Genomic DNA, 27,284 nt, shown 5'->3' on the forward strand with positions numbered 1-27,284 from the left:
CAGTAGATATCAGAGTCGTCTGGCTCTGAAGCCGAGGAACGGATTGGAGGGGGAGTAGGCGCCATAGGAGTAAGATGAATCTGATCCGACTCCCTTGGGTTCGGAGTCAAAAGAAGTTTGGCCAAGGCAGGTGTATTAAGAAGCATTTGCACCACCCTATCCACATCTTCATCAGAGAGGCTCCTAGTCGACCTAGTAGACAAAGTCAGAGATCTGAATCTGGTTAGGAAAGAAGGGAGCCGAAGGACAAAGATTGGCTTCAATAATGATACTCAGCCGGCGCAAGTTCTTTGAGTCGAGTCTGTGGTCCCTTCTTTAGGGAGTGCCATCTGCTCCATAGATGCTGTCAGATTCTACACCTTTGGATATTTAGCTTTCGGCTCCGACAAAGATTTTGGAGCCGAAGAAGGTCGTTTTCCTGCTCTCTCAGATTTATCAGCCTTGGGAGAGGTGGGAACAGAAGAGATGGCCTCAGAAAATGGGGTTTTTAATAACCTCTTCAAAATCAACTTATTTTTTTGTTCCATAAGCACCCTCTGGTTAAAAGCATGACATGTGGAACAAGACTCTTATAAATGGAGGGGCCCCCAATTAGTAAACACGTAAGGTATGGGAGTCCCTGAAGAGCATCTTTTACTGCACTTCTCACAATTTTTAAAGCCTAGCAGATTACTTTCTTTTTGGGACGTAACTGTTATCAATCTACTAATACCAAAAAATACCAAGTAGCTAAAGAAAGAAAAGATAAAGTTTTTTTTTTTAATTCAGAACTACCACAGTAACAAGAAAGGAAAAAAAGGGGTGGGGGTGGGAATTCTTCTAACTTAAATGGACTTCGTAAACCGTTCTCTAATTAAAACGAATGGTTAAATGGGATAGAGGAAGACACTAATAGCTCTATGTACAGAGAAAAGGAAAAAGGAAAGGTGCACTCTCTAACTCAAACAAGTGACAGTTAGCATCTGTTTAACTTGGAGTACATCTAAAGGAAAAGGAATAACTAACCTAGGAGAAAAACTACTACTGAAAAGGGAAGGCACTAACTATGGTGAAAAAGAAAAAGTGAAATCTAAGCAGCAAAATATATGAAAAGCTAAAATAGCCAAAAAACTTAGTCCAGAACTTGCATGAAGATCCTTCTAGCAGCTCTGCATATGAGGTCTGAGGAAGTCGGGGAACTGCATTATGGCTAGGGAAGGAGGCCCACGAGCTTTGCTAAAGTTTTCGAGCTTTTGTAAAGGCCAGGACGGATCTGACACATTGGATCTGATCCCATCAGTGAGAATAAAGGTTGAGATGGACAACACACATGGAACGTTATGGTAAGTACATAACTTCTTTTTTTTATATACAGTCTATTTTTATACAGTCTATGTTTATGGATGGTTTCTTCTGATAAATTATCCTGAAACATTCTTGGCATATATGTGGCTTTACTGTAGACCGTACCAGTTAATAATGTTGTGGGCCTCACCAGTTTTCTGTTTCCTTGTCAGTTTCTGAGAAGACCAGGGTGAAGTCTTCTGACATGATAGCCATTTATCCTTTTACACTGTCAGCCATTTGTCTTTGCTAGATAAGTTCTGGCAACTGAGTCTTTGTATGTATTTATCTTCTCCTGCTGTTTCAACAAGCCTGTATTATCATGGCCATCTGTTACAAACGTTTTCTAAGTCAACAGCATATCTTTGCTCTCATGAACACATTTTTCTAGGCTGATCATGCTTGCTACATGTTTCCTCTACATATTTTGTAGGCTTTGTAGCACATACTATTTCTAACAATATCACACTGCTACTATGAGGGGAAGAGAACTTTATTGTAATATAATATCTATCACACAGGATGGTTAAAATGTGTTATTTTATTCTTACAAAAGTTTTTTTTTATGAATTAATATGATTCAGCATTATTTACCATAGTTATCAGTTAAAAAAAATAACACTAAATGTGTGACACACCCTTTCAATGTGGAACATTGAGGAACATGCACTTTTTTAAGACTCCAAATGAGAAACATTCCTCATAAATGAGGTACACTTCAGAGGTATGCTAAATGCTTTGCAGAAATACACCAAAAACACAACTGCTGTCTTCGTCTAATATCAAATCAGAAGAATGTAAGCTGAATATTTGACATGACTGCTGATGTGCGAGTCGTCAGTTCTGTTTTATTGTCCCATGGATTTAGAAAGCTGGATCCCTTAACCTTCCCTTTAACAGACATTACTTTGTGTATTAATTTGTAGCGCCCAGATGAGTTTAACAGAATGTTGCACATGAACCAGTGTTTACTTTCTCTATGATATGGAATTGTGCCTTTTTGATATGGTCCTGACTAGGAAAGCTGTTTATTTCATAGCTGATCCTAACCTTTAAATGCTGTAGTATAGTCTCTCACACCCCTGTTCTTTAATATGGCGTCTATTTGAATTTCATTTGCTTTGTTGTATAATTCACAAAAAGAGTTGTGATGCAGACTATCTCATCTTATCAGGAAGCAGCACATAAGTAATGTTTTAATGCACTGTTTCTTATTGGATAAAAAAAAATCCTTGTTTCATTCTGGCAGAAGTAGAGATTTGTTGGCCTTTCAAGGGCCGACTTTGCAAATCTCAGTTCTGCAAGGAGAATTATGTAAAAGGATAGTTTAGAGGACTTGCAAGCTCATATTTTTCATTATTGGTTTGGGGGGGGGGTGATTATTTTACTACTCAGTAAAATTACCTCTGAGGTTGGTCATCTTGGAAAAAAAGAATGTGTCTTTACAGAGTGGCTTTGCAGTATCAGCCGTGCTCAGTCAGAAATCACTCAGTGCGTCTGGCTTCATGAAGTCATAGAATTCTCACAAGAAGCATTACAATATTATATGTATTGTACTATGTGTGGAGGTACAGTTTTGTCTGCCATTTGTATCTTGTTTATAATTTGTTTTAAAATACACTGACACATTACTTATTGTGTTCCCATGGTTACTTACCTCACTGTGTATTGCTAAATGTAAAATCGGACCTTCATCTTTCAGTTAGAATGATGAAAGGATGCTAAGCTTTATTATTGTACCTTAATTCAGACTTCATTTGAAAAAGAAAGGTATGCCTAAACTTCATAATGTGTAGATCAAAGCAACATGTTAATATTCTGTTTGCTTTTTTTTCTTTTTGTTTCTATGCAGTTGGTGAAAATGTCTGCAGAATTGCCATTAAACATTAACATCAAAGAACCACGCTGGGATCAGAGCACCTTTACTGGGCGAGCCAAACACTTTTTTACAGTTACTGACCCAAGGAATATTCTACTATCCAATGAACAGCTAGAAAATGCAAGGAAGATAGTGCATGACTACAGGTAATTAACGCAATATTAAAGTGTTGTTTGTTGTTTGTCCCTTAATTTTTATATTATTGTTGTTGCTTTTTAGTAACACGGAACATTTATGGAAAACTGAAAGTATTTGTAGTGCAAGATTTGCTGAAGTTATTTACTAAGGTTCTCCAGTCGCCTCAGTTTTGTGTATTTCTGTTCTACACTTTCATAACTACTGCTATGCTAATTTTTTGTACTCTTAGGGAACAACATGTTTAAGGTTATTGCTTCTTACATTTTTACATGTTACTGGAATCTTAGCATCTAGACAATCCTGTGTCACCAATCAGCTTTGCTTCCACTGTAATCACTTTTATTTTTATTGTTACTGATTTCTGGTTTGGTTGCAATAATTTCAAACATGTATTTATTTTTTCTGGTTAAGTGGGGGTGGATGCGTTTTAGAAGATGTTTGTAACACTAAATCTCAGTGGGGTGTGATATGAACTGTTTGTGTTTACTGGGGGGGTCTGCTGTTCATGGTGTACACTGGCCTCATTTGATGTGAGGTACACTCCCTTTCCCTGGTATTGCCACCTCTCCGTTTTTTTTCCGGACTATCCGGAAATCAAACTGATTCTCCGGTAGTCCGGAAAACACTGTACAAACTCCGGTATTCTGTTTCAAAAGGAAACAGACTATAGGAGTTTGTAAATCGGCTGATTTACTATGCTTTTTTTACAGAAAAGTATAGTAAATCAGCCGAAAGCAGGCAGCAGGAACGAAAAAAGAGGGCGTTCCCAGTCGAGTGATGTCATCATGATGTCATACAATGTGTGGAGTGTAGGCGGGAGAGGGGGTGGGATGGGCGGAGTTAGTAGTGACACGAGGGGTGTGGCTTTACTCCGGTTTTAGCCACGAAGGAAGGTGGCAGTCCTAATTGCATACCCTGTCATAAACAAACTATACAACAGAAGGAAGAAGCTGTTGCAAAAAAGAGGAAAGTCCCAGGATGCAAAAAAACTCCCTTACCAGCCTCAGTAAGAAGCTGAGATCCCGCATAAAATCCTGCAAAGCCAGTTATGAAAATAAAATTGCCAAAGATTCCAAAGGCAACCACAAGGCATTCTATAGCTATGTCAAGAATCTAAATGGCAATGCTCAAATCTGCTCTGAGCTACAACAGAATGGCATTAAATATACTGATCCCAACGATATTGCCAATATCCTAGCAGATCGATTCAGTGCCAACTTCACCCTTCTCTCACCCCCTAAAGGGCCCATCTCAATACAGAAAGATTGCCACATTCCGGTAATCACAGCCACGCAGGTAAAAACCACACTCTCCAAAGCTAAGCATACATCCCGGGCTGTGTACTACATGAACTACAAAATGAACTGGCACCTCACCTAAGTGTCATGTTTAATCATAGCCTCACCTCAGGCTTCGTGCCCACTGAGTTGCACACAGCTACAGTTATCCCACTCCACAAGGGGGGATCCACCTTGGATCCTGGGAACTACCGTCCCATCAGTCTGACGAGCCTGATTTGCAAGGCCATGGAATGTATTATGTTGGAATTTATAAACAAAGACATTGGCAACCTTCAGACACTGGACCCCACTCAGTTTGGGTTCGTGAAGGGCCGATCGTGTCTCCTGAACCTGATTGACTTCTTTGAATCAGTCTCCAGAGCTGTGGGCGAGAGTAAGGCAGTCCACTCAGCCTGTCTGGACCTCGCCAAGGCCTTCAACACCATCCCTGCTCTGGAATCCTAGATAAACTTACTAATGTGGGCATAAATCCATACATCACTTGATGGGCTGCCAACTGGCTTACTGACAGAACCCACACTGTAAAAGTAGCCGACTCTAAATCCAGCTCCAGACAGGTGGAGTAACTCAGGGTTCAGTCCTGGGACCGCTCTTGTTTGGCATCTACTTCTCTGAAGTACAGGCCAACACTGAGGGACTCTGGTTAACAAAGTTCACAAGATGACTGCAAACTGGGAGCCATTATTGAATCCCCAAATTATGTGGATATTCTACAAAAGGGCCTTACAGAAACAGATGTTTGGTGCCAGTGCCCCATTTGGGAAAAAAACATGTACCTATGAATTACCACATAGGTGGCAGTACACTAAACACCGAAAGTGTGATAAGAGACTTAGGAACACAGGTGGACAGTGGTCTCACCTTCGATAACCACATCGCCAAAACAGTCAGGAAATCCTTCTGTGTGGCACACCTCATCACTAAGGGTTTTTCATCCAGAGAAAAGGAGATCATTTTCCCACTGTACTCATCCTTCATTAGACCCATCATAGAGTGCTACGCCCTGTTTGGTATGTGCCTCACAAGACATCTGCAACAACGGGAAAGGCCGCAGAAACACCTCACTAAAAGAATCACAGGCCTAAAGCAGATGTCCTATGCTGACTGACTAAAAAAACTCCAGCTATACTCTATCGCATATCCTCTACTCAAGAGGCGAGCTCTGCTTAACATACAAGGCCATGTCAAACCCAGAGATGTTGGACATGCTGCACTTAAAGAAATCCCAATCCCTCAGAGCCACACACTCCTGGGACCTAAACCTTGTCATCACAATGAACAAAACATGCTGGAGGAATAGGTTCCTGACACAGAGACTTCCCATACTCTGGAATACACTGCCCATACATGTCAAGCAGAACATCTCCTTGGCCCTCTTCAAAAGGAAACTTGATGACTGGATGGGAGATGGGAAATTTACCCCAGGGATCACATCAGTCGCCCTGCTAGACAGGGTTCCATGGAAGTAAATATTGTGGGAAGAAATAGCCAGAGAATTGTTATGGCTAGGCTTATATAGGCACTAGGTCCGATAGCCTAATACCAAACTATGAACTAGAGTGTTGCAATCCTTTCCCAAGCTGCAGGCCCATAATTTCCTTCATTTATCTGTTAGCTTGTGTTGTCTGTCATTCTTTCAGCACCATTAGCCTTTATTTTTTTATACTTCCATTTGATACTCTTGATCCATCCCCATTGTAGCATCTTCTGCCTGTAACCCATTCTCCAACACAGCTGTTCCTCAATAATACACTGCATCTTGGTCATGATCACATTTTCATTTGTGTTCTGTTGTGCACACATGCATATATCAGTCTGTGCTCTAACCTAATCCATTCCTTTGAAGCCACCATTTGCTGACTCCACACTGAATATACTTTCCTCTGTGTGGTCACCTGACCTGAACACAGTAGTCCAGATGCAGCCCTACCACTACCTTGTGGATGTAGGGACGAGTTCTGCATTACTGGTGTGCACTGCTTGAACTACACTCCCTAGCATGCTGCTGGTCGTCATTACTGTCCTTTTGCACTGCATTACATACATCGGTCTAAGGTTGTTTTGGACCTCCAAATCCTCACCTTTCTTTGTCATGTAATCACTTCAACAAGCATATGTGTTTTTTGTGAAATCCTTCCGTACCAAAGTACGTGACATTACAGAGTTTACAGTGCCAGCTACCGTCCTAGTTGCTTCAAGACTTTTTCATCAGTAATTTACTTGTTAACCTGCTACAGCTATACTAAACAGAGCTAATCCCAGCAACAAACCACACAGCATTTGTACATATACTGCATTTCTAGCCCCCCCCCCAAAAAAAAACTGCCATTTTCATCAACAGGTCTGTAACTTTTCTTCTCTTTCTTATGTCCACCTATATGCAAGAACACCTCAACAATTAACATTTGGTGCAGAAGACTGTGGGCTCTATTCCCAATACTGACACTGCTGTGCAAGGTAAGGGGGGTATTACACTCATGGGTATGCTGTCCTTTGTATGAGATGTTAAACTGAGGCCCCATCTGCCTGAGCTGATGTTAGCTTATGTGGATGTAAAACATCCCATGGCACTTATCAAAAAGACTGGAGGATTGCTTTATATCTTAATACATCACATCTCTTCCATTCTGTTTACATTTCTACAGTATGAACATACATTTACTGTACAGTATTTATGATATTTTCAACGTTTTACATCTTCAGTTTCAGAAACTTTAAATCTTTCATTCTGTTCCCCTCATCCTTTTTTCTACAACCACCTTTTTATTTCAACCTGTATGTCTTCAGAAATTTATCACACCTTCATTTCCACAGCACCCATGCTGTTACCATCGATACCATACACACCTGCCAACTTCAGTTTTTTGTGTTCTATATCCCATACAGTATTATATCCATGTTTATAGTTTGAAAACCTTCCCACTTAGCTCATTTTGATCCCCCAGAAGTCTTCATTCTTTTTAAAATCCCCAAAAAATAATGCTTTGCCATTTCTTCTTCTTTGCAATCTTTTTTTTTCTCCTCCACTGCTTTATATTTTATACTGCTTTTTACAGACAACTTATCTAATAAAAATCTCCACAAAAAAATCTCCAGCCTCATAAAAATCTTAAAATCTTTCCCTTCTGTTTTTCTTTCTTTAATCTTACCCATATGATCTTTCTGGGTATATATTAGAAAGACGAAATAGGCGAACTCTATAAGATCGACACATAAACGTCGATCTACAAAAAGATCGAAGGATGGGGACACCTAAAGACACAACGCCGAATGGATTTCCCTAGCCAGCAGGGTGATTGTGGGCTGAGGAAATATATCCTTTTCCCCACTGTAGAGCAGTCTCAGAGTTGGTATATATAAATAGGGGGGTGTGGGGGGTGCAGGGGGGCTTGCCCCCCTGCAAAAACATTAATAAAAGTGTTTTACGTTGTGTTTGTTTACATTGGCTTTACTTACCTATGGCGCTGTTGCTTCCGGGAATCTGTTCGGCATTGTTCATTTCGGTGTTTCCATCCTTTGCTCTTTTTGTAGATTGACATTTATGTGTCGATCTTCTAGTGTTCGCCTATTTCGGCTTTCATGCTTATAATATAGACCCAATCTTTCCATGTATGTTGTTTGTCTTTCTGCTTTTTCCTGGTTAGAGGTCACCACTGCGGAACTCCGGTCCACTAATGATTGGCAGTAGATTTTCACGAACGCCGCAGTGCCAGCTCGACATTCAACCTTCAATGAAGGCACGCCCATTTGTGCATGTCTTTCGAACGCCCATCCAACTGCGGGGAGGACATGCAGACTCCACACAGAAGGCACTCCCCACACTTCAGCCGAGAATCGAACGGGAGAACCTCTTGCTATGAGGCAACAACGCTACCGCTGTACCACCACGGATATGATCTTTCCATGTATGCATTAGATAATATTTCTTTATCATTCCTTTTAACTTATTAGACTTAATTTTCCATGACTTCAATTTATAGTCATAATCATTTTTCCATAAACCCCTCCACTTTGCTTCTTTTACTTTTCAGTTTTCCATCTCTCTGTTTCATATACAGTATTTTCCCTGCCAAGCTACATTCCTTGTTCATATTTTTAATAGCTGAAAAAGGTGCATAGATCCCAAACATACAACTGGATTTTTGGAATTCAGTCCTCATTCCTCTTTTTGTATAAAATATCCATCTTAGTGGATTGATTTTTGATCCTGAAATAAAAAACAAAAACAAAAAAAAAAAGTCTCCAACATTTTTCCAGGAAACATGTATACTGTCCATTGTTCTCAATATTTATGTATTTAGCATTTATATCTTTCTAAAGTATAAAGTTTTCCACCAACTAACATTATTTCCTCCAGAAATTTTCTCCATTGTTTGTCTTTCTGCTTTCATCATACCAGACTCCTAATACATTTATTTAATTTCTAGTAAACTATATTCCATTTATCCAAACCCTTTAGTTTTTTGATCTCTATAACCTTAATCAACCTTTACTTAACATTCCATCTTTATCAGTTTCCCTCATCCATACTATATTTTTGTTACATTAACTAAATCTTGTGCATCTGAAAGATATATAGGTATTATTAAACTTTGATGTTATGTAGTCCAATCTGACCTACATTCTTACCCGTGGGTTCGGAGCCGAATGTCGGCTCCGACTCGGCCATACTTTCTTAGCTCAAAGTCTTTCTATTGGCTGGGCTAAGATGGTATCCCATGCTGCACTGCTCTCTATCCCCAGATCTTATTTGCTGCTCGTGTAGCTCGGACGTGGTCTCGCTCTTGGCTGTAGCTAAGTCCCTGTTTTCTTTTTTATCAGAGAAGTTTTTTGCAAAAAAGCTATTTTAATAGCTATTGTGTGTGTTCTTGTCTGTGTTGCAGAAAAGTTGTGTTTTTTTATTGTTTATTCTGTGGTATCCCACTAGCTGTTTCCAACGGGCTAGGCCCGTTTCAGTTAGAGGACCTAGTCTGTCCCCTTGCTTTCCTTGTGTTCTAAAAGTTTCCCAGGACTAAAACCATTTAAATTAGAGGAATTAGTCATCCCCCACTTGTGTTTGTGTCTGAGGATCGTTTAACTTAGAGATCTTGTAGTATTCTGTCTGTTGTAGGCTTTTTCCCGCCTTGTGTCTGTTTGACCGTTGGTCGATTTTTTCAGTGGTTAATTGTTGTTGGTTAACTATGTCCAAAGATACTAAGGAGCATAAGCCCTCAGGTTTCAAGAAATGCTCTAGGTGCAGTTATAAAATGTCCATTACCGATGGACACTCTGTCTGTGTGTATTGTCTGGCAGCGATTTATCTCCAGGAATCGTGCAGTTTCTGTCATGCCTTTAGTCTGCGAGTTCTTCAGGAAAGGAAGAATAAATTGATTTTGAAGGGACTTCTAAAACCCTCCTTCGAGGAGGGTCTGGAGAGTGCTTCCAGCTCTAAGGCAAAATCATCAAAAGCAAAAAAGCGATCTCCGGCTCTATTAGGATCTTTGGAGCCACCGGAGAAAATAGCAAAGTCTGCTTCAACATCTTCGGCTCCATTGTCCTCGGGGCCGCAGGAAATGTCAGTTGTTATGGAACCTGCTTTGGCTCCAATCTTCTTGGAACCTGTTCGGAGCTGATCGCCTAGCATTAGGCCAGTATCCCCTCCTCACAGGTCCCCTTCAGAGAGGAGGTCTCGATCTCCTTCTCTATCCTCCAAATATTCCAGGACCTTATCAGATGTGGACTTCAATAGAGTGGTGCAGAGATTTCTTCAGTCACCGGTACTGGCAAAATTGTTCTCGGCTCCGGAGCCGGTCCCTCAACCTACTTCGTTACTTCCTCCTCTGAGCACATCTCAGCTTTCTGAGCCGCAGTGCTCAGCTCCATGTGATGTACCTAGGTTGCCGACAGCCCCTTTTGGATTATCGGTTCTGACGTCAGCTCCAACCCTGTCGGCGCCGTCCACGGGGTTCAGGACTCAGGATTCCTTGATCGGACCCGAGGGAGAGGCTTCAGGATACCTCTCGGCTCCTAGTCTCCCTCTCAGTGCTTCGGCGTGGGGAAGTCTGACTCCTGTCTTGGACTCGGAGGCTGGTCGTTCTTTGGACCCGGGAGGACCAGCCTTCAAGGCCATGCAGAGCGCGCTGGCCAGGTCATCAGCGGCATCATGTGGGTCGGTCATTCTGTCCCCTACTACACCAGTGCAGGTCTCTGATCACCATCTATCTCTGGACAGCGGGGCCCCAAGGCCTCAGGGTACCCCCACGAGTGGTCCCCATAGTTCTGAGGGCCCCTAAGAGTTTTTGCCTGAGGAGCCACCCAGAAAGAAGATGCGCAAGAGGAAGCACGTAGATTCCCAGGATGAGTATATCACATCAGACACCGACCTCGAGGAATCAGAGGGGTCCCCTAAGTCATCCTCTGAGGATGTTTCTTTCTCTGACATCCTAGAGATTTTGAAACAAAGAGATGACTGGCCGTCCAAAGCCCCCTCCCAGGAGGAGGAGTCGGTCTTCCTGAAGGCCTTTGGTGCTCAGCCCTCCGCCTCCTGGGTATCTCCACCCTTCGAGCTTCTGGATGTGGTTTGTCGAAGGGTGTGGGAAACCCCTGACTCTGTGGAACCAGTCCCCAGGAGACCCAATAAATTTTTATCTGCTCCTCCTGATAAGGAATTTCTGTCCAAGGGAGTTCCTGTGGATGCCATGGTAGTGGCAGCTGCCACCCAGAAGGAATTAGCTGAGACTTCTTCCACCGTCCATCCCCCTAACAAGGAGTCTAGGACCATGGACCGGTATGGGAAGCGTACATTTTCTTCAGCGACCTTTACCTTACGGTCACTGAATTATTTATCACACTTTACACGGCTCCAGAAAGATCTCCTCAAGGAGCTTGGAGATATTCTCACAGGTAACGTTTCTGAGGTGGTGACCCAGACGGTTAACGCGCAGATGTCTACCCTCAATTCCATCGTTAACTCCTCCATGAGGCTGATCTCATATGTAGCCGATGGAGCGAGTAGGTCAGCATGTTCAGGAGTTGCTCTTAGGAGGCAGGCCTGGATGCGCCTTTCTCATTTCACTTAGACCTTCAAGTCTTCATTCACTGACATCCCTTTTGATGGTTCCTCTTGTTCGGAACCAAGGTGAAAGACACTGTCACTAGGTGCGAGCAGGAGGGTCTGCCATAGGAGTCCGTTTTTCCCTTCCCTGTAGGCCTTATCCCAAGGCCCAGAGGGGTGGCAAAATGTGGTTCAAGAAATCACAGAGGTTTTTTCCCTGTGCACAAGGTGAGCCCCCCTCCAGAGGCAGGGAAGGGGGTGGTTATTCAGGGAGATGCCACCCTAGGGGCAGAGGAGGCCCCCACAACTCGGGAGACCACGATTCTTTTCGTGGTTCTCCCTACCGCCGCTCCTGATGGGAGGCCCGACTGTGCGTTTCCAGAGCCAGTCGGGGGTTGAATCTCGTTATACCCAGAGGCCTGGCAAGACATCACCCAGGACCAATGGGTTCTGCGAATAATTTCCAGAGGATATGTCATCCCTTCTCATCAAATCCCCCTCCAATTAAGAAAATCCCAGATGTTCCACCCAGTCAAAGGGATTACGCAGCTTCAGAAGTTTCAAAGCTGCTAGAAAAAGGAGCCATCCAACATGTCCCCTCAGACCAGATCGGATTAGGGACTTACTCCATATTCTTTTTGGTGCAGTAAAGGACAGGGGACCGGAGACCCATATTGGATCTCAGTCAATTGAACACCCATGTGCAAAAGTCCAAGTTCCGAATGGTGACATTGCAGTCTATTTTCCCATTGTTGGGAAAAGAAGTGTGGATGTGCTCCATCGACCTCAAGGATGCTTACTATCACATAAAGATGGACAGGGCATCCAGAAGTCACCTACGCTTCCGGTTGGGAGCCAGTCATTTTCAGTTTCGAGCCCTGCCCGTTGGTCTCACCACTGCCCCCAGGGTGTTTACCAAATGCATGGCAGTGGTGACTGCTCACTTGAGACGTCAGGGATTCCAAGTGTTTCCGTATCTGGATGACTGGCTCCTTACTGCCACCACCAGGCATCTTCTACTTCAGACCGGGGATGCTACTATCAACCTATGTCAACAGTTGGGCATCACATTGAACTGGAAAAAAATCTGCCTTGTTGCCCTCACAGCATGTCACTTTTATAGGCGCCGAATTAGACATCGTCCTTGTGCGGGCGTTTCTACCACAGGAAAGAATCAGAGTCCAACAACAGGTTTACGCCTTGCTCCCTCTGAGAAGAGCAAAGGCAAGATGGGTCCTCCAACTGTTGGAGACATTGGCTGCTACAATTATGTTAGCCCCTCTGGCAAGGTTACATATGAGGCTCCTTCAGTGGCTACTCTTTGCCCAGTAGTCTCTTCAACGTCTTCCACTTTCTTTGCTCAGTGGTCTCTTCAACGTCTTCCATTTTCTCACCCTATTCTACTCACAGACAGGTGCAAATAGGATCTCAGTTGGTGGCTTCGCACCGACAACCTGAATGCGGGAAAGCCCTTTGTTCCTGCACCCCTGGTTGCCACTGTGACCCACAGATGCCTCCCAGATGGGGGGGGGGGCATTATCTAGGCAGGATAGTCCAAGGCACGTGGCAAGAGCACGAGGTGCATCTGCATATCAATGTCCTGGAGATGAGAGCTGTGCTACTAGCATTGCAAGCACTTTAGAGTTTTCTTCCTCTCGGGACTATTGCAATCCACTCAGACAATATGTCAGTAGTGTGGTATCTGAACAAGCAGGGAGGAACCAAGTCTTATCCCCTTTGCAGAGAGGCCATACGAGTGTGGCAGTGGGCAGTGTCTTCCCAACGTTTTCTGGTGGCAATGCATATTCCGGGGAATTCCAATGTGATTGTAGACAGGCTAAACAAAGCTATTCTGATGCCTTACAGTGGTCCCTGAACTGTCAAATTGCAGAGCAGATCTTCCGCAGGTGGGGTCAGCCTTGCTGCGACCTTTTTGCCAGCCTCCTCAATGCCAAATGTAGCAGCTACTTCACGTTGATCCCCCCCCCCAGGGGGAGTCAACCAGGGATGCTCTAGTCCATGATTGGCCCTCCGGTCTACTATATGCCTTCCCTCCGGTCCCCCTGCTGTCAAAGATTATTCAGAAAGCGCAATCCTTGGGAAGCAAAATGATTCTGATTGCCCCACACTGGCCTTGTCAAATTTGGTTCCCCTTTCTCCATCCCTATCTCAAGGATGCTCCTTGGATTCTGGACCCACAGCCAGACTTACTGTCACACATGTCAGGGCAGCTCCATCCCTCTCTTTGGACCCTCTGGTTGACAGCGTGGCTACTCCACTTCCATCATTAGTTAGGCTTCATCAATTTTCGCCGAAGGTGGTTCATATTTTATCTTCCTCTCATAAGCCCTCGACCAGGAAGATTTATTACAGCAAATGGAAGAGGTTTTCAATCTGGGCGCATGCCAAAAAGATTGACCCTTACACAGCTCCAGTTTTGTCTGTATTGGAGTTCTTGTCTATGCTTTTCAACCAGGGTTCAGTGGCCGCAACCATTAAAGTCCAGTTGGCGGCGATTTCTACCTTTCATGTTGCAGACGAGCCTAGTCTGATGGCACATAGACTCTGTAAGGCTTTCCTGAAGGGCACTTTGTTACTTCCTCCTCAGGTATCGGAACCTGTTATGGCTTGGGACTTAAACTTTGTTCTACAGGGTATTACTTCACCCCCCTTTGAGCCTGCAGCCACTTGCGATTTAAAATTCTTAACTTGGATGACTGTCTTTTTGGTAGCCATCACGTCAGCCAGACACGTTTCAGAGCTTCAGTCTTTATCAATCAAACCCCTTTATCTGATTTTTCATAAGGACATGGTTTCTCTCAGACTGAACCCCTCCTTTCTTCCTAAAGTAGCGTCAGTCAGTAACCTTAACCAATCTATTGAATTGCCAGTGTTTTTTCCCCAGTTCTCAAACAAGGCAGAATTCAAATTTTATCATTTGGATGTGCACAGACAATTACGTTTTTATTTGCACAGAGCGAAAGACCTCCGAAAATCTGATCAGTTGTTTGTTTCATTTTTGGAAAACAGAATTGGGTCTCCTGTTTCCAAAGTCATGTTGTCCAGGTGGATTTTCAGTTGTATTTCTTTCAATTATTCCTCAGGGGGAAAAGATTTACTGTTCCGGGTGAAGGCTCAATCTACTCGGTCTGTATCTACATCTACAGCTTTTCAGGCCAGATTGTCTATGGATGATATTTGTACTGCGGCTACTTGGGCATCTCCTCACATCTTTGTTACTCATTACAAGTTAGATGTGGTATCTAGGGGCAGGTCTTCCTTTGGTTCCACAGTGCTCAGGAGTATCTTCCACTGAGCCTCCCAGGATTTAGGTGCTGGGGACGCTGTCTCACGGGTAAGAATGTAGGCGAGATTGGACTACATAACATCAAGAAGTTGTGTACACACCATAATGTTCGATGTATGTAGTCCATCTCGCCTCACATTCTTACTTACCCCCCCCCCCTCCTTCCCTAGTCCTGGAGGATCTGGAGGTTAGATCTGGTTTCAGAGCTCCCTTCATTTTTGATTTGTTCTTCCTTTCCTTAGGTGGTGTTATGCATGGAGAATGAGTGCTGGTGCTCGCAGCAAACTAGATCTGGGGATAGAGAGCAGTGCAGCATGGGATACCATCTTAGCCCAGCCAATAGAAAGACTTTGAGCTAAAAAAGTATGGCCGAGTCGGAGCCGACATTCAGCTCGGAACCCACGGGTAAGAATGTGAGGCGAGATGGACTACATACATCGAACGTCATGGTGAGTACATAACTTTTTGTTCATTTCCCATCCTGCTTTTTTTCATTTCATCAGTACATTTGTATTATTGCATTCATTACAATAAACAGTAAGTCTCCCGTTTCACTGAGTGGCAGGAAATTTCTGACCTGAGCTAGCCCACAGAGCGGCGGTTGAAAAACGGTGGTCTATTACCTTCCCACTTCATTTCTTTCTTTTTTTGCTTACATCCTCTGTTAACCATTTCATTTTCTTTCTTTTGTAATTTTTTCATTATCACCTAACACATCACATATTGCCCTTTGATTTGACCCTTCTTCTACCTGTACCCCATCTGTCACTTCCTTCATGTTGCCTGAATACACAGCATAATCTATCTCTGTTTTTAAAATTCTCCTTTTGTACGTCCACACTCTTAATTTTTCCTATTAGGTTTCCACATTCCATTACTTATTTTATCAATAGCCATTACAACGTGTTATTTTTCATTTTTCTCTTCTTACTTTACAATTAAAGTCCCCAGCCATTACTATTGGTAAGTTCTCCATCACAGATTTTTTTAATTCTTCAAAGACTTTTGTCTTTCTGACATGTTTGTGCATGCATATATTCCTGTTAGCCTCAGACAATTTCATTTTTTTTCCTCAGGTCACATATCACCCTTCCTGATATTAATGTTACATGTAATGTTTTAGCTTCATCTTCTGTTATTAACGCACCTAACCCAGAACATGTTCCATATCCTGCTGACCATGTAATCTTTTGTCCCCATACAGCTTCTGTTTTTTTCCCTTGTTTAACATACTTTGTATCCAAAAAAAAAAAAACTGTCACTTCATTTCTTATGTTCTTCATCTTTAGTCCCAAAATACTTAAAATAATCCCTTTCCTTTCTTTGCATATTTTTCCTCCTGACTTTTTTTCCTCACTCTCCCTCCTATATATTTAACTTTTTCTGCTTTTGTTCTCCACTTTCTGGGTCACTGTCTTCCTCTTCACTTTCTAACGTGTCATGCTTGTTTTCTGCTTCTGTTTGAAGCTCTTCTACCATTAGTCCTTCTCCTTTCTCAGTTTTATTTATTTCACAATCTTCCTCACTTACATCAGCAATTTCACTTTCTTCCTTAATATTGTTCTCTACATATTGTCGTTCCTCCCCCAAAATTTCTTTGTCTTGCAGCAGCTGTTTTTCCAGCACAGCACCAGCAAAACCACAAATGACCAGACTCCTTACATCTGGAGCATTTCTCCCAGCTTCCGCTGAAAACAGGCTCTGTGGAACCTAGTGGGATATTCCCAGTCAACAAATGTTAAATAAATAAATAAATAAATTTTACAGAATAGCTTACAGTTTCTGGCAGTTTGACCTTAACCCCATTGCCCACATCTTCGTTTCTACATTCCTGAGTCCAGTTTGCTTCATTCTCACAGTAAAAGCAAACCTTCTGTTGGCCCCATTTTGTTTGTCTTTTGTTAACCGGGTTAGTCCACTGGGCCGGGGGCCCATTTTCAGTGGAGACCCAAGGAGAAAAGCTCCAAAGTATATGGTAAAGTACAAGATAAAAACATACAAGATAAAAGTACATGATACATGATAAAAAAGCATACATGAATAAAAAATACATGGTAAAAGCAGTACAAGATAAAATAATGAAGGAGAAAAGCTCGAGAAATACATGATATAAATACATGATAGAAAAGAAGATGAAATGAATGCAGCTTTAATAACAGTAACAGTTACATTGCTAGTCAAAAACAAACAACTGTACGAAACAAAAGAAAAATATGTAAATACTTTGGGGAAGTTACTAGAGAGAGACATTTTGAGTAAATAAATCAGTAAAATAGAGGTATTGCAAGTGGTGTGTAGAGGAGAATGAGTAAGATACCAAAGACTAGAAAGGGTCATTAGTAGGAGTATATAGAGTGGGAAGGGGGGGGGGTAGAGTTATATATGAGAGGGGGGAGAAGTAATGAGGGAGAGAAGAGTTGTGGTGGCCAGGGAAAGGAGAAGAAGAAAGCAGGTAAAAGGCGGATGAAAGTTGAGTTTAAGGAGTGCTGTGGCTTCACTGGAGTATTGGTATATAACATGTAGGGAGGAAATAGTTTTGTAATAGGAAGCAGGAGATTAGGTGGGGTGGTGGCAGGTGCATGAAGGAGAGTTAGCCAGGTAGTTTTCAATACTTTTTGAAGAGGAGAGAAGATTGGATAACTCCTATGTTAGCTGGGAGTTTGTTCGGGTTAGAGATAAGAAGCATTTATAAAGTAATCTGCCTATAGTTTCAATACCTTTTTTAGAAGCCCTTTTCCCCCCAAAATTTTTTGCGCAGAGCTGTTTGCCCCCACAGAAACCCCAAATGGAACCCGACTCCTTACAGGACATTTGGCTTCAAAACCCGTCTGGGAAACTTGGTATATTCCCGGGGCCAAAAATGTTTAAATATATTTAAATATAATTTTGGGAGTTTGACCCTAACATTGAACCTTTCAATCCTTTTTCCTCTTTTTACTTCCATTCCTAAAAAAACAGTGACATTTCTTTCCTTTTAAAAATATGTTTGTGCAACACTATGTTATTTTTTCTTTATTTTTCTTGTACATTTTTTTCTGTTTCTCTTGTTATTTCACTTCCTTTTAGGTTAATTGATAAGTACTAGATTATAGCTGCCCTTGCAAGCTATTTTAAACGTAGCTCATTTCTCTTTTTATGCTCAAAATGACCTATCCTGTTTGATTATAGATTGGCTTTTCCCATCCTGTGGTTGATAATTATATATTACCCCTAATGAGAATATCAGAGATCATACCATAGATAATTTGAGGACCCCCCCCCATATTCATGGGATAAAGCATTTAGAGCCTGCCTCTGTCCATTAGTAGTACAGGGGGTAATCCTGGGGTAAATTTTCTAATTCCCATCCATACATCTAAGTTGTGCTTGAATATAGAAAGGGATGAACTTTGTTTTACTTGTGTGGGGAATCTGTTCCATGGCAGTGGTATCCTCTGCAAGATATATCTGTCCTTTCGAACCATTCTGTTGATGTTGTTGCAGAATAGGTTTAAATCCCTCGAATGAGTATTTCTAATGCTGTTTGACTTGCAGTCTTCCATTCCTTTCTCAAAATATTTCTAAATGTTTTCATATTCAGTTTTACGTCTTTTTTATCCTTCTCCCTTCTTCCAAAAAAGTAGTTTTATATTTCTTTTTTTAAGTACCACACACACTATTGTGTCCAGCTTTTACAAAATACTTTGTTGTATGTTCTTTCCATAGCCTATTACAGTGGTTTTCAACCTTTTTACACTTGGGGACTGGTGAAAATTATTTTGGGGACAGCTAAGGCAGAAATATGTTATTTATAAGGAACCAATTAAAGCAATCCCTGTTTGAGCGTTGCTTGCCAACACAGTAATTTCACCAATTGAGAAAGATATAGATAGCACGACCACATAAATTGAGGATACTAAGTGAGAAATGCTGATAAATCATTGCCAGGATATGAGATCTAAAACTTTAGTCCTTTTTATGAGAAACAGACCAAAAATATGGGGCTGAAATCTAGCCATTCTGCAAAAATCTGGGATGCTACCTACCTTTTACGCACACTACACACACGCACACACACACACACTCATAGCTCTCCACCAAAAAGGGACAAATCCAGTAAGAGTTAGGAACAAATACAGAAGTAATCAGGGATGCTTTTCATGTATATTGCTAACTTGAGACATTGACAAAATAACAGAACATGAGTGAATATGCATTTTTCTAAAATAAAAGAAATCTGTAACTCTAATTATTGTCATTTTTTATTAAGTGCAATTTTTCTAAAATAAAAGAAATCTGTAACTCTAATTATTGTCATTTTTTATTAAGTGCAATTCATCACCTTTTCTCCAAAAGTCACCACTTTTAAGTGGAATTAAGCAGGACAGAGCTAAAATTTCAGTCAAAATCAGGGATAGTTGAGAGGTATGCACCTACATACCTCTCTCTCATCCCCCCCCCCCCCACACACACACACACACACACACACCATACCTCTCAAACGTTTAGCACAAAAAGTCTGGGCAAAGCCAAATGTAATAGTGTGACAAAGTGCCAAAAGTAGGGACAAACTTTAAATATTGCTCTCACAAACTTATAAAGTTGCTAGAATAAAAAATGATTATGTTATCGTGAATTTTCTGAAGGATATGAAGTCTGAAACTCAAATGCCTGTCATTATTTATTGAATTCTGTCCTCTCGGATTTGCCACAATAAACCTCCAAAAAACACAAATTTTATGAAGAACTGACTAAAAATATAGATGAAAATATGGACAGTTAAGCGACACCTCCCTCACTGTTTTTATACACACACACACACGCGCGCGCACCTACCTACCTACCTACCTACATCTTAAATACACACACACACACACACACACCTATCTACATATTCCTTAAACACACGCACACCTATCTGCATATCCCTTAGACACGCACACACACACCCCTATCTACATATCCCTTAAACACACACACACCCCATCTACATATCCCTTAAACATACACACACACACACACACACACACACACACACACACACACACACACACACACACACACACACACTTATCTACATATCCCTTAAACACACACAGAGCCACACACACACACACATACATGTACCTCTCACTTGTCACTTGGTTTGCATTTCAGATGTCTTCTGGCATTCAAATTCTGCTTGTGCGGAAGACAAAGATTTAAAGAGCCGGTCACACAGACGTGGCAGGTGATGTACGTCCAGATGCAAAGGGTGTTCTTCTTAAATGCCCTTAGAAAAGCACATTTTTTTTAATTAAACAGTAAGTCTCCCGTTTCACTGAGTGGCAGGAAATTTCTGACCTGAGCTAGCCCACAGAGCGGCGGTTGAAAAACGGTGGTCTATTACCTTCCCACTTCATTTCTTTCTTTGCTTACATCCTCTGTTAACCATTTCATTTTCTTTCTTTTGTAATTTTTTCATTATCACCTAACACATCACATATTGCCCTTTGATTTGACCCTTCTTCTACCTGTACCCCATCTGTCACTTCCTTCATGTTGCCTGAATACACAGCATAATCTATCTCTGTTTTTAAAATTCTCCTTTTGTACGTCCACACTCTTAATTTTTCCTATTAGGTTTCCACATTCCATTACTTATTTTATCAATAGCCATTACAACGTGTTATTTTTCATTTTTCTCTTCTTACTTTACAATTAAAGTCCCCAGCCATTACTATTGGTAAGTTCTCCATCACAGATTTTTTTAATTCTTCAAAGACTTTTGTCTTTCTGACATGTTTGTGCATGCATATATTCCTGTTAGCCTCAGACAATTTCATTTTTTTTCCTCAGGTCACATATCACCCTTCCTGATATTAATGTTACATGTAATGTTTTAGTTTCATCTTCTGTTATTAACGCACCTAACCCAGAACATGTTCCATATCCTGCTGACCATGTAATCTTTTGTCCCCATACAGCTTCTGTTTTTTTCCCTTGTTTAACATACTTTGTATCCAGAAAAAAAAAACTGTCACTTCATTTCTTATGTTCTTCATCTTTAGTCCCAAAATACTTAAAATAATCCCTTTCCTTTCTTTGCATATTTTTCCTCCTGACTTTTTTTCCTCACTCTCCCTCCTATATATTTAACTTTTTCTGCTTTTGTTCTCCACTTTCTGGGTCACTGTCTTCCTCTTCACTTTCTAACGTGTCATGCTTGTTTTCTGCTTCTGTTTGAAGCTCTTCTACCATTAGTCCTTCTCCTTTCTCAGTTTTATTTATTTCACAATCTTCCTCACTTACATCAGCAATTTCACTTTCTTCCTTAATATTGTTCTCTACATATTGTCGTTCCTCCCCCAAAATTTCTTTGTCTTGCAGCAGCTGTTTTTCCAGCACAGCACCAGCAAAACCACAAATGACCAGACTCCTTACATCTGGAGCATTTCTCCCCGGGCTTCCGCTGAAAACAGGCTCTGTGGAACCTAGTCGGATATTCCCAGTCAACAAATGTTAAATAAATAAATAAATAAATTTTTACAGAATAGCTTACAGTTTCTGGCAGTTTGACCTTAACCCCCCCCCCCCCCATTGCCCACATCTTCGTTTTCTACATTCCTGAGTCCAGTTTGCTTCATTCTCACAGTAAAAGCAAACCTTCTGTTGGCCCCATTTTGTTTGTCTTTTGTTAACCGGGTTAGTCCACTGGGCCGGGGGCCCATTTTCAGTGGAGACCCAAGGAGAAAAGCTCCAAAAGTATATGGTAAAAGTACAAGATAAAAACATACAAGATAAAAAGTACATGATACATGATAAAAAAGCATACATGAATAAAAAATACATGGTAAAAGCAGTACAAGATAAAATAATGAAGGAGAAAAGCTCGAGAAATACATGATATAAATACATGATAGAAAAGAAGATGAAATGAATGCAGCTTTAATAACAGTAACAGTTACATTGCTAGTCAAAAACAAACAACTGTACGAAACAAAAGAAAAATATGTAAATACTTTGGGGAAGTTACTAGAGAGAGACATTTTGAGTAAATAAATCAGTAAAATAGAGGTATTGCAAGTGGTGTGTAGAGGAGAATGAGTAAGATACCAAAGACTAGAAAGGGTCATTAGTAGGAGTACATAGAGTGGGAAGGGGGGGGGGTAGAGTTATATATGAGGGGGGAGAAGTAATGAGGGAGAGAAGAGTTGTGGTGGCCAGGGAAAGGAGAAGAAGAAAGCAGGTAAAAGGCGGATGAAAGTTGAGTTTAAGGAGTGCTGTGGCTTCACTGGAGTATTGGTATATAACATGTAGGGAGGGAAATAGTTTTGTAATAGGAAGCAGGAGATTAGGTGGGGTGGTGGCAGGTGCATGAAGGAGAGTTGGCCAGGTAGTTTTTCAATACTTTTTTGAAGAGGAGAGAAGATTGGATAACTCCTATGTTAGCTGGGAGTTTGTTCCGGGTTAGAGATAAGAAGCATTTATAAAGTAATCTGCCTATAGTTTTGTTAGGTTTGTAGGTGTTAAGTAGTGCTTGATCAGTGCTACGGAGAGATCTTGCAGAGTTGTAAAGGGATAGGAGGGTGGACAGGGATGGACAGTTTGCAGGTTTGTAGAGGAGAGAATGTGCTGTTTGTAAGATTGAGGCAGTGTTGGGACTTGTAGGGGAGATTAGGCATATCTGGCTATCTGGTTGGTTCAAATTGGTTAAGAGATTTGTTTGGCTGTATGTGAATATAGGGGAATCGTAGAGTAGGCACAGGAGGAGATAAGTTTGGCCAAGAGTGGTCTTGGTGGTGCTGTATAAGAATTTTTTGTGTCTATATAGTAAACCTAATTTTTGATTGGTCTTTTTGATGGACTGTAGGATGTGATGGTCAAATTTTGGTTGATTGTCAGTTGTATTTCCTAGGAGTTTAGTAGAGGAGTCTGTGTGAATGATGGTGTTGTCTAGAGAAGAGATGTGAAAAGAGGTTTTATGATGGGAAGCAGATTTTGGAAGGAAAAGGAGGAGTTTGGTTTTCTTTGGGTTCAGGATAAGTTGGTTGTCAGTTAGCCAGTGTTCTATGATGTTAAAGGAAGTCTGAGGGAGAGAGTGGATGTCCGTGGGGTTGTCAGAGACGGTAATAAGGGTAGAGTCATCAGTGTATTGAATTAATGATGAAAAGGTGCGGGCAGAGCAAAGCTCGTAGTGAAAATATTAAAGAAAAGGGGGCCACGGATGAATCCTTGGGGTACACCAGTTTGGATAGGTAAGAAGGGTGAGTAGGAGGTCTGCCATCTAACAGACTGTTGTGGGTTGTTGAGATAGCTACAGAACCAGAGGATAGTGGGGGTGGAGAGGTTTAGCTCAGATAGTTTAGAGAGGCATTTAGGGTGGGAGATGGTGTCAAAAGCTTTTGAGAGGTCTAGGGAGACACATGATACGAGTTTATTGTTGTCCCTTGCTTCTACTACAGTCTGGGTAAATGATAGAAGGGCTGTGGATGTCCTATGGTGAGGTCTAAATCCATGCTGAGATGGAGTAAGGAGGTTTTCGTGAAGTAAATATCTTAGAAGTTGCTTAAGACTGCATTTCTCTCCCAATACCTAACAGCTGCTGTTTTTTCCATCATTTGAAATATGCTGTAATTTCACATCATGCATATCCAGTATAACTCACACCCACATCCATGCATTTCTATTATTTTTTTTTTATGTCATGCACTTTATCAAATAGTGTATGAAAAATGTTTTATGTTCAAATTCCTCCTGTTTAAAGTTCTGAATTGCACAACCACTTTTCTTTTTAACTGCAAGCCAGCTTTATGGAAAATAGTTTTTCCTAAGTGTTATGTTTTTTCTCTTTCCTGTTTCACTCATAAATGCTTCTGCACTTTGAAAAGTTACATCTGATGATGTTAATCTTCTTTCCATTCACTGAGTCAGCTTATTACCAAGCTCGCGCCAGCCAAAAACTCTTGAGCTAAGCTTCTACCCACAATGCCCTTCTCCCTATTCAGATCTCATTTGCCGCATAGCCGTAAAGCCATGTTTTAGCCGAGCTCTCAGCTAAGTGGAAACTTTTTTGATATTTTGTGTGAAAAACTTGTTAGTTTCTTAATTTTGAGAGTTATAGTATTTTTCCTGTCGAATTACAGTAGTTCTAGATATTTTTCTCTCTGTCTGTACCCATTGGTAACCTATTTTAAGTACCATTGCTGGTATGGCCCTTCCTCTTTTGTGATTCGATGTCTGATAAGAAGGGTACATCGGGCTTCAAACACTGTACCTCATGTAATGGTAAACTACCTAATAGTGACTCGCACGATGATTGTGTTTATTGCTTGGGGGTGCCCCACCTTTTGGTGTAGCCTCCCTGTGAGATTTGCCAACGTTTCAGCCAACACACTCTGAACGAGCACAAGAATAAACTAATTCTGAAGAGACTGCTTAAATCTCCCTTTTCAGAGGTCCTTTCTGTGATGGAGGTCTCATCCCCTCCTACGAAAATTAAGAAAAGGCCCATTTGGTTCCCTCTTCCCCCTCAGGTGACCAGGGTAAGTCTGTGAAAGCTAAAATTCAAAAGTTATCCTCTGAGCATAAATCTGCCCCCTCGGCACCGTCCTCATCTGCTGCGAGTACTTTGACTGTTGCTATATTGGTGTCAGCTTTTTCATTGACTCCAGCACCAACTATAGACCTCACCTCGCCTGCTACAACTTCAGCACCTGTGGACATTTCGGCACAGTGCACACCTTCGATGCCTGTCTCTGCGGTGATGATTGAACCTCCTGTTTCAGCTCTGAGTGCCCCTTCGGCACCAAGCTCTATTACAACAACACTGGATTTGACCCCACTACTTCAGGTCTCTAAACTCGAGACATCAGTGCTGGCAGATCACACACCATGGACCCGATACTCTCCGTCCATAGACCCATTCCTAGGTCAAGTGTATAGCCCGTTCTTATATCGGCCTGACTCCCCATCCGGAGTATCCACTAGATCCACCAGGAGCCTTTCACAACTTGATGTGGTGCGTCTTGTGGATTAACTGTTAGCAGCCAGTGGGGATACTCATGCCTTCCAAGACCCATCCTCCAGCAGGACTTGGGTTGACCTCTTCACAGATTACATCCTGTTCTCCTTCGGCCATCTCAGTTCTGAAGCCTTCTGCTCTGTCTTCCTTCTCAGAACCCTCCATCTCGGTGCCTGTAGTGGACCTCATTGAGGCTACAGGTCTGTTCTTTTGGTCCTCAGTTCTTGCTGAACCGGTCCTTCCTCAATCTCATGATTGGGCAGCGGGCTCCTCTGTTTAGGGCATGATTCCGTGTGGTCCTTCGGTTCTGTCCTTGGTGCCAGTAGCCTCGTCTGCACCGATCCGGCTTGAGGCTCTATCCTCTGGAGCAGGTTTGACGGAGCGGAGTGTGACCCCGTTTTTGAGGTTGCCCTTCTCAGTTATGGGCTCCCACCCCTCTTAAGGTGGGCCTGCTTTCTGTATGATGGAGAGGGCACTCGCTTCTGGAAGCATTCTGTCAACTTCAGAACCCCAGTTTTCTCCCCCTAGCTACAGCTGCCATGGGCAACCTCCCCAGGACACCGAGCAGGGAAGCCACAGGAAACCCCTGACCTGAAGTAGTTAACTTCATTTATCTGAAACCTGTGAGGTATTCTGATCCATATCAGATCCGATCCGGCACCTTTTTCCAAGCATCTGCTCCAAGCTCCTCCCCTTACCCATAATCCCTCACATCTCCTACCTTCCCTCAGATCTTGTTTGCCGTTTCATGCATAAGCATTGTGATCTCTTTAGCTCCAGGTTGGCTATAGTAAGTAATAGTTTTCTTGTACTTTTAGTGAGTGTGTGGTCATTAGTTTAACCTTTTCCTCCCTTTAGCTGTTTGTCGTTTTTTTGTTTAAAAAAAAAAATGAAAGTTAAAGTTGTAGTAAGGTAGTATAGTAGGCCTTCCCGACCTTAGTGTGTGTGCGGTAGTGCTGGCTTAAGTTTTGGCTGAGTGGGTTTTTAGTATGGCTGAGCAGCCAAAACCTACTTTTAAAAAATGCACAGTGTGGCCACAAGCTTTCACCAGCTGATGGCCACACTCTGTGTGTTGTTTGTCTGGGTGTTCCCCATCTTTCATTACAGTGTAGTGTGTGTGTGCGGGGTTCAACCCTAGGGCCCTAAAGTAAAGGAAGGCAAAGCTGGTAGCTGAGGGCCTTCTACCAGTTTCTGCCTTGGATATGGCGACCTCGACCTCGGCTCTTCCAGTAACTGATCAACCCCCCCTCCCCTCAGGCTGGGACTCAACCTCCCACTAAGCCTGTTGAAGGGGAGACTAAAGGAAAGGAAAAAAATGACAGAGAAGAGAGGGGATAGGCACCACAAGCGGTCTCCAGAGCGGGAGCCCTTCCCTAGCCTGCCTTCCAAAAGTGACTAGGACTACTTCTCCTCGGCTCCACTCCCCGAGGTTCTCCCCAGAGCCGATGGAACCCTTGGACCCGAGGCCTTCATTGAGGTTGTCGCACCGACCAGCCAGATCCAAGTCAGTCGCCTCCTCACGCTCGACTCTGAGTCTGTTGGAGTTAGATATGGACAGGATGATGAGGAGGTTCATTCGGACCCAAATCCAAATGGGAGTCTTGCCAGGCCCCTCTCCAGCTGGAGAGGGGACCTCCATGCCCTTCTTCCATCCAGTTTCTCTTTCCCCGATCTGGCCTGTGGTTTTTGGGGTTTATGGATCCGAGGATCCTCTGAACTGAGGGTTGGGCGCTGATGGTTCCTCCAACCTCGATACCAGCGATTACCTCGAGTTCTTTGGATCAGACCTGTTTGGATCTGAACAACTCTCAGGGCCAAGAACAGGGAGTCGGATCCTACAGAATGGAGGTGTCTTCGGCAGCCTATTTCCTTGGACTCTGCCCAGGTTCCCATGGATTTGGTCACGACTCCCTTCAGCTTGTCCCAAGGACAGCCCGTGCTAGAGGACCCCCAGGTGGATCCCATAGTGGAACCCCACCCCATGACTCATGAGCCCTCTTCAGAGAGTCCCACTGAAGAGGGTCCCCGTAAGCACTCGTGTAAAAGGAGGCACATGGACTCCCCCGAGTCCCTGACAGAAGATACTGACTTATATGAAGGTGAAGGTTCCCCCAAGTCACCTCCCGAGGAGATCTTCCGCCAGAGGGAAGGTTGGTCAGCCCTAAAACCCTCTACGGATGAGTCAGTATTCCTGGAGGCCTTTGGCACGGGCCCATTTACATCCTGGGTGTCCCCTCCTGCGGATCCCTTAGTGGATTTTATTACCACATGGGCATGGAAGGAGCCTGACACCGTAGAGCCAATACCAAAACACACAGACA

At 42.5% G+C, this 27,284-nt stretch overlaps 1 protein-coding gene across 1 annotated transcript in view; it reads left to right on the forward strand.

The window, feature by feature from the left end:
* The window catches only part of SFXN1 (sideroflexin 1), an 800,283-nt gene that overhangs the window by 306,789 nt on the left and 466,210 nt on the right, over positions 1–27,284 (forward strand). The window contains exon 2 of the mRNA XM_044069135.1: positions 3,176–3,348. Coding sequence (XP_043925070.1) covers positions 3,185–3,348 — 164 coding nt within the window. The 5' untranslated portion in view covers positions 3,176–3,184. The remainder of the gene's footprint in view (positions 1–3,175; positions 3,349–27,284) is intronic.

This window comes from Protopterus annectens, chromosome 4.part0, assembly GCF_019279795.1.
Source record: "Protopterus annectens isolate FY-2018-M chromosome 4.part0, PAN1.0, whole genome shotgun sequence".
Classification (NCBI taxonomy): Eukaryota; Metazoa; Chordata; order Ceratodontiformes; family Protopteridae; genus Protopterus; species Protopterus annectens.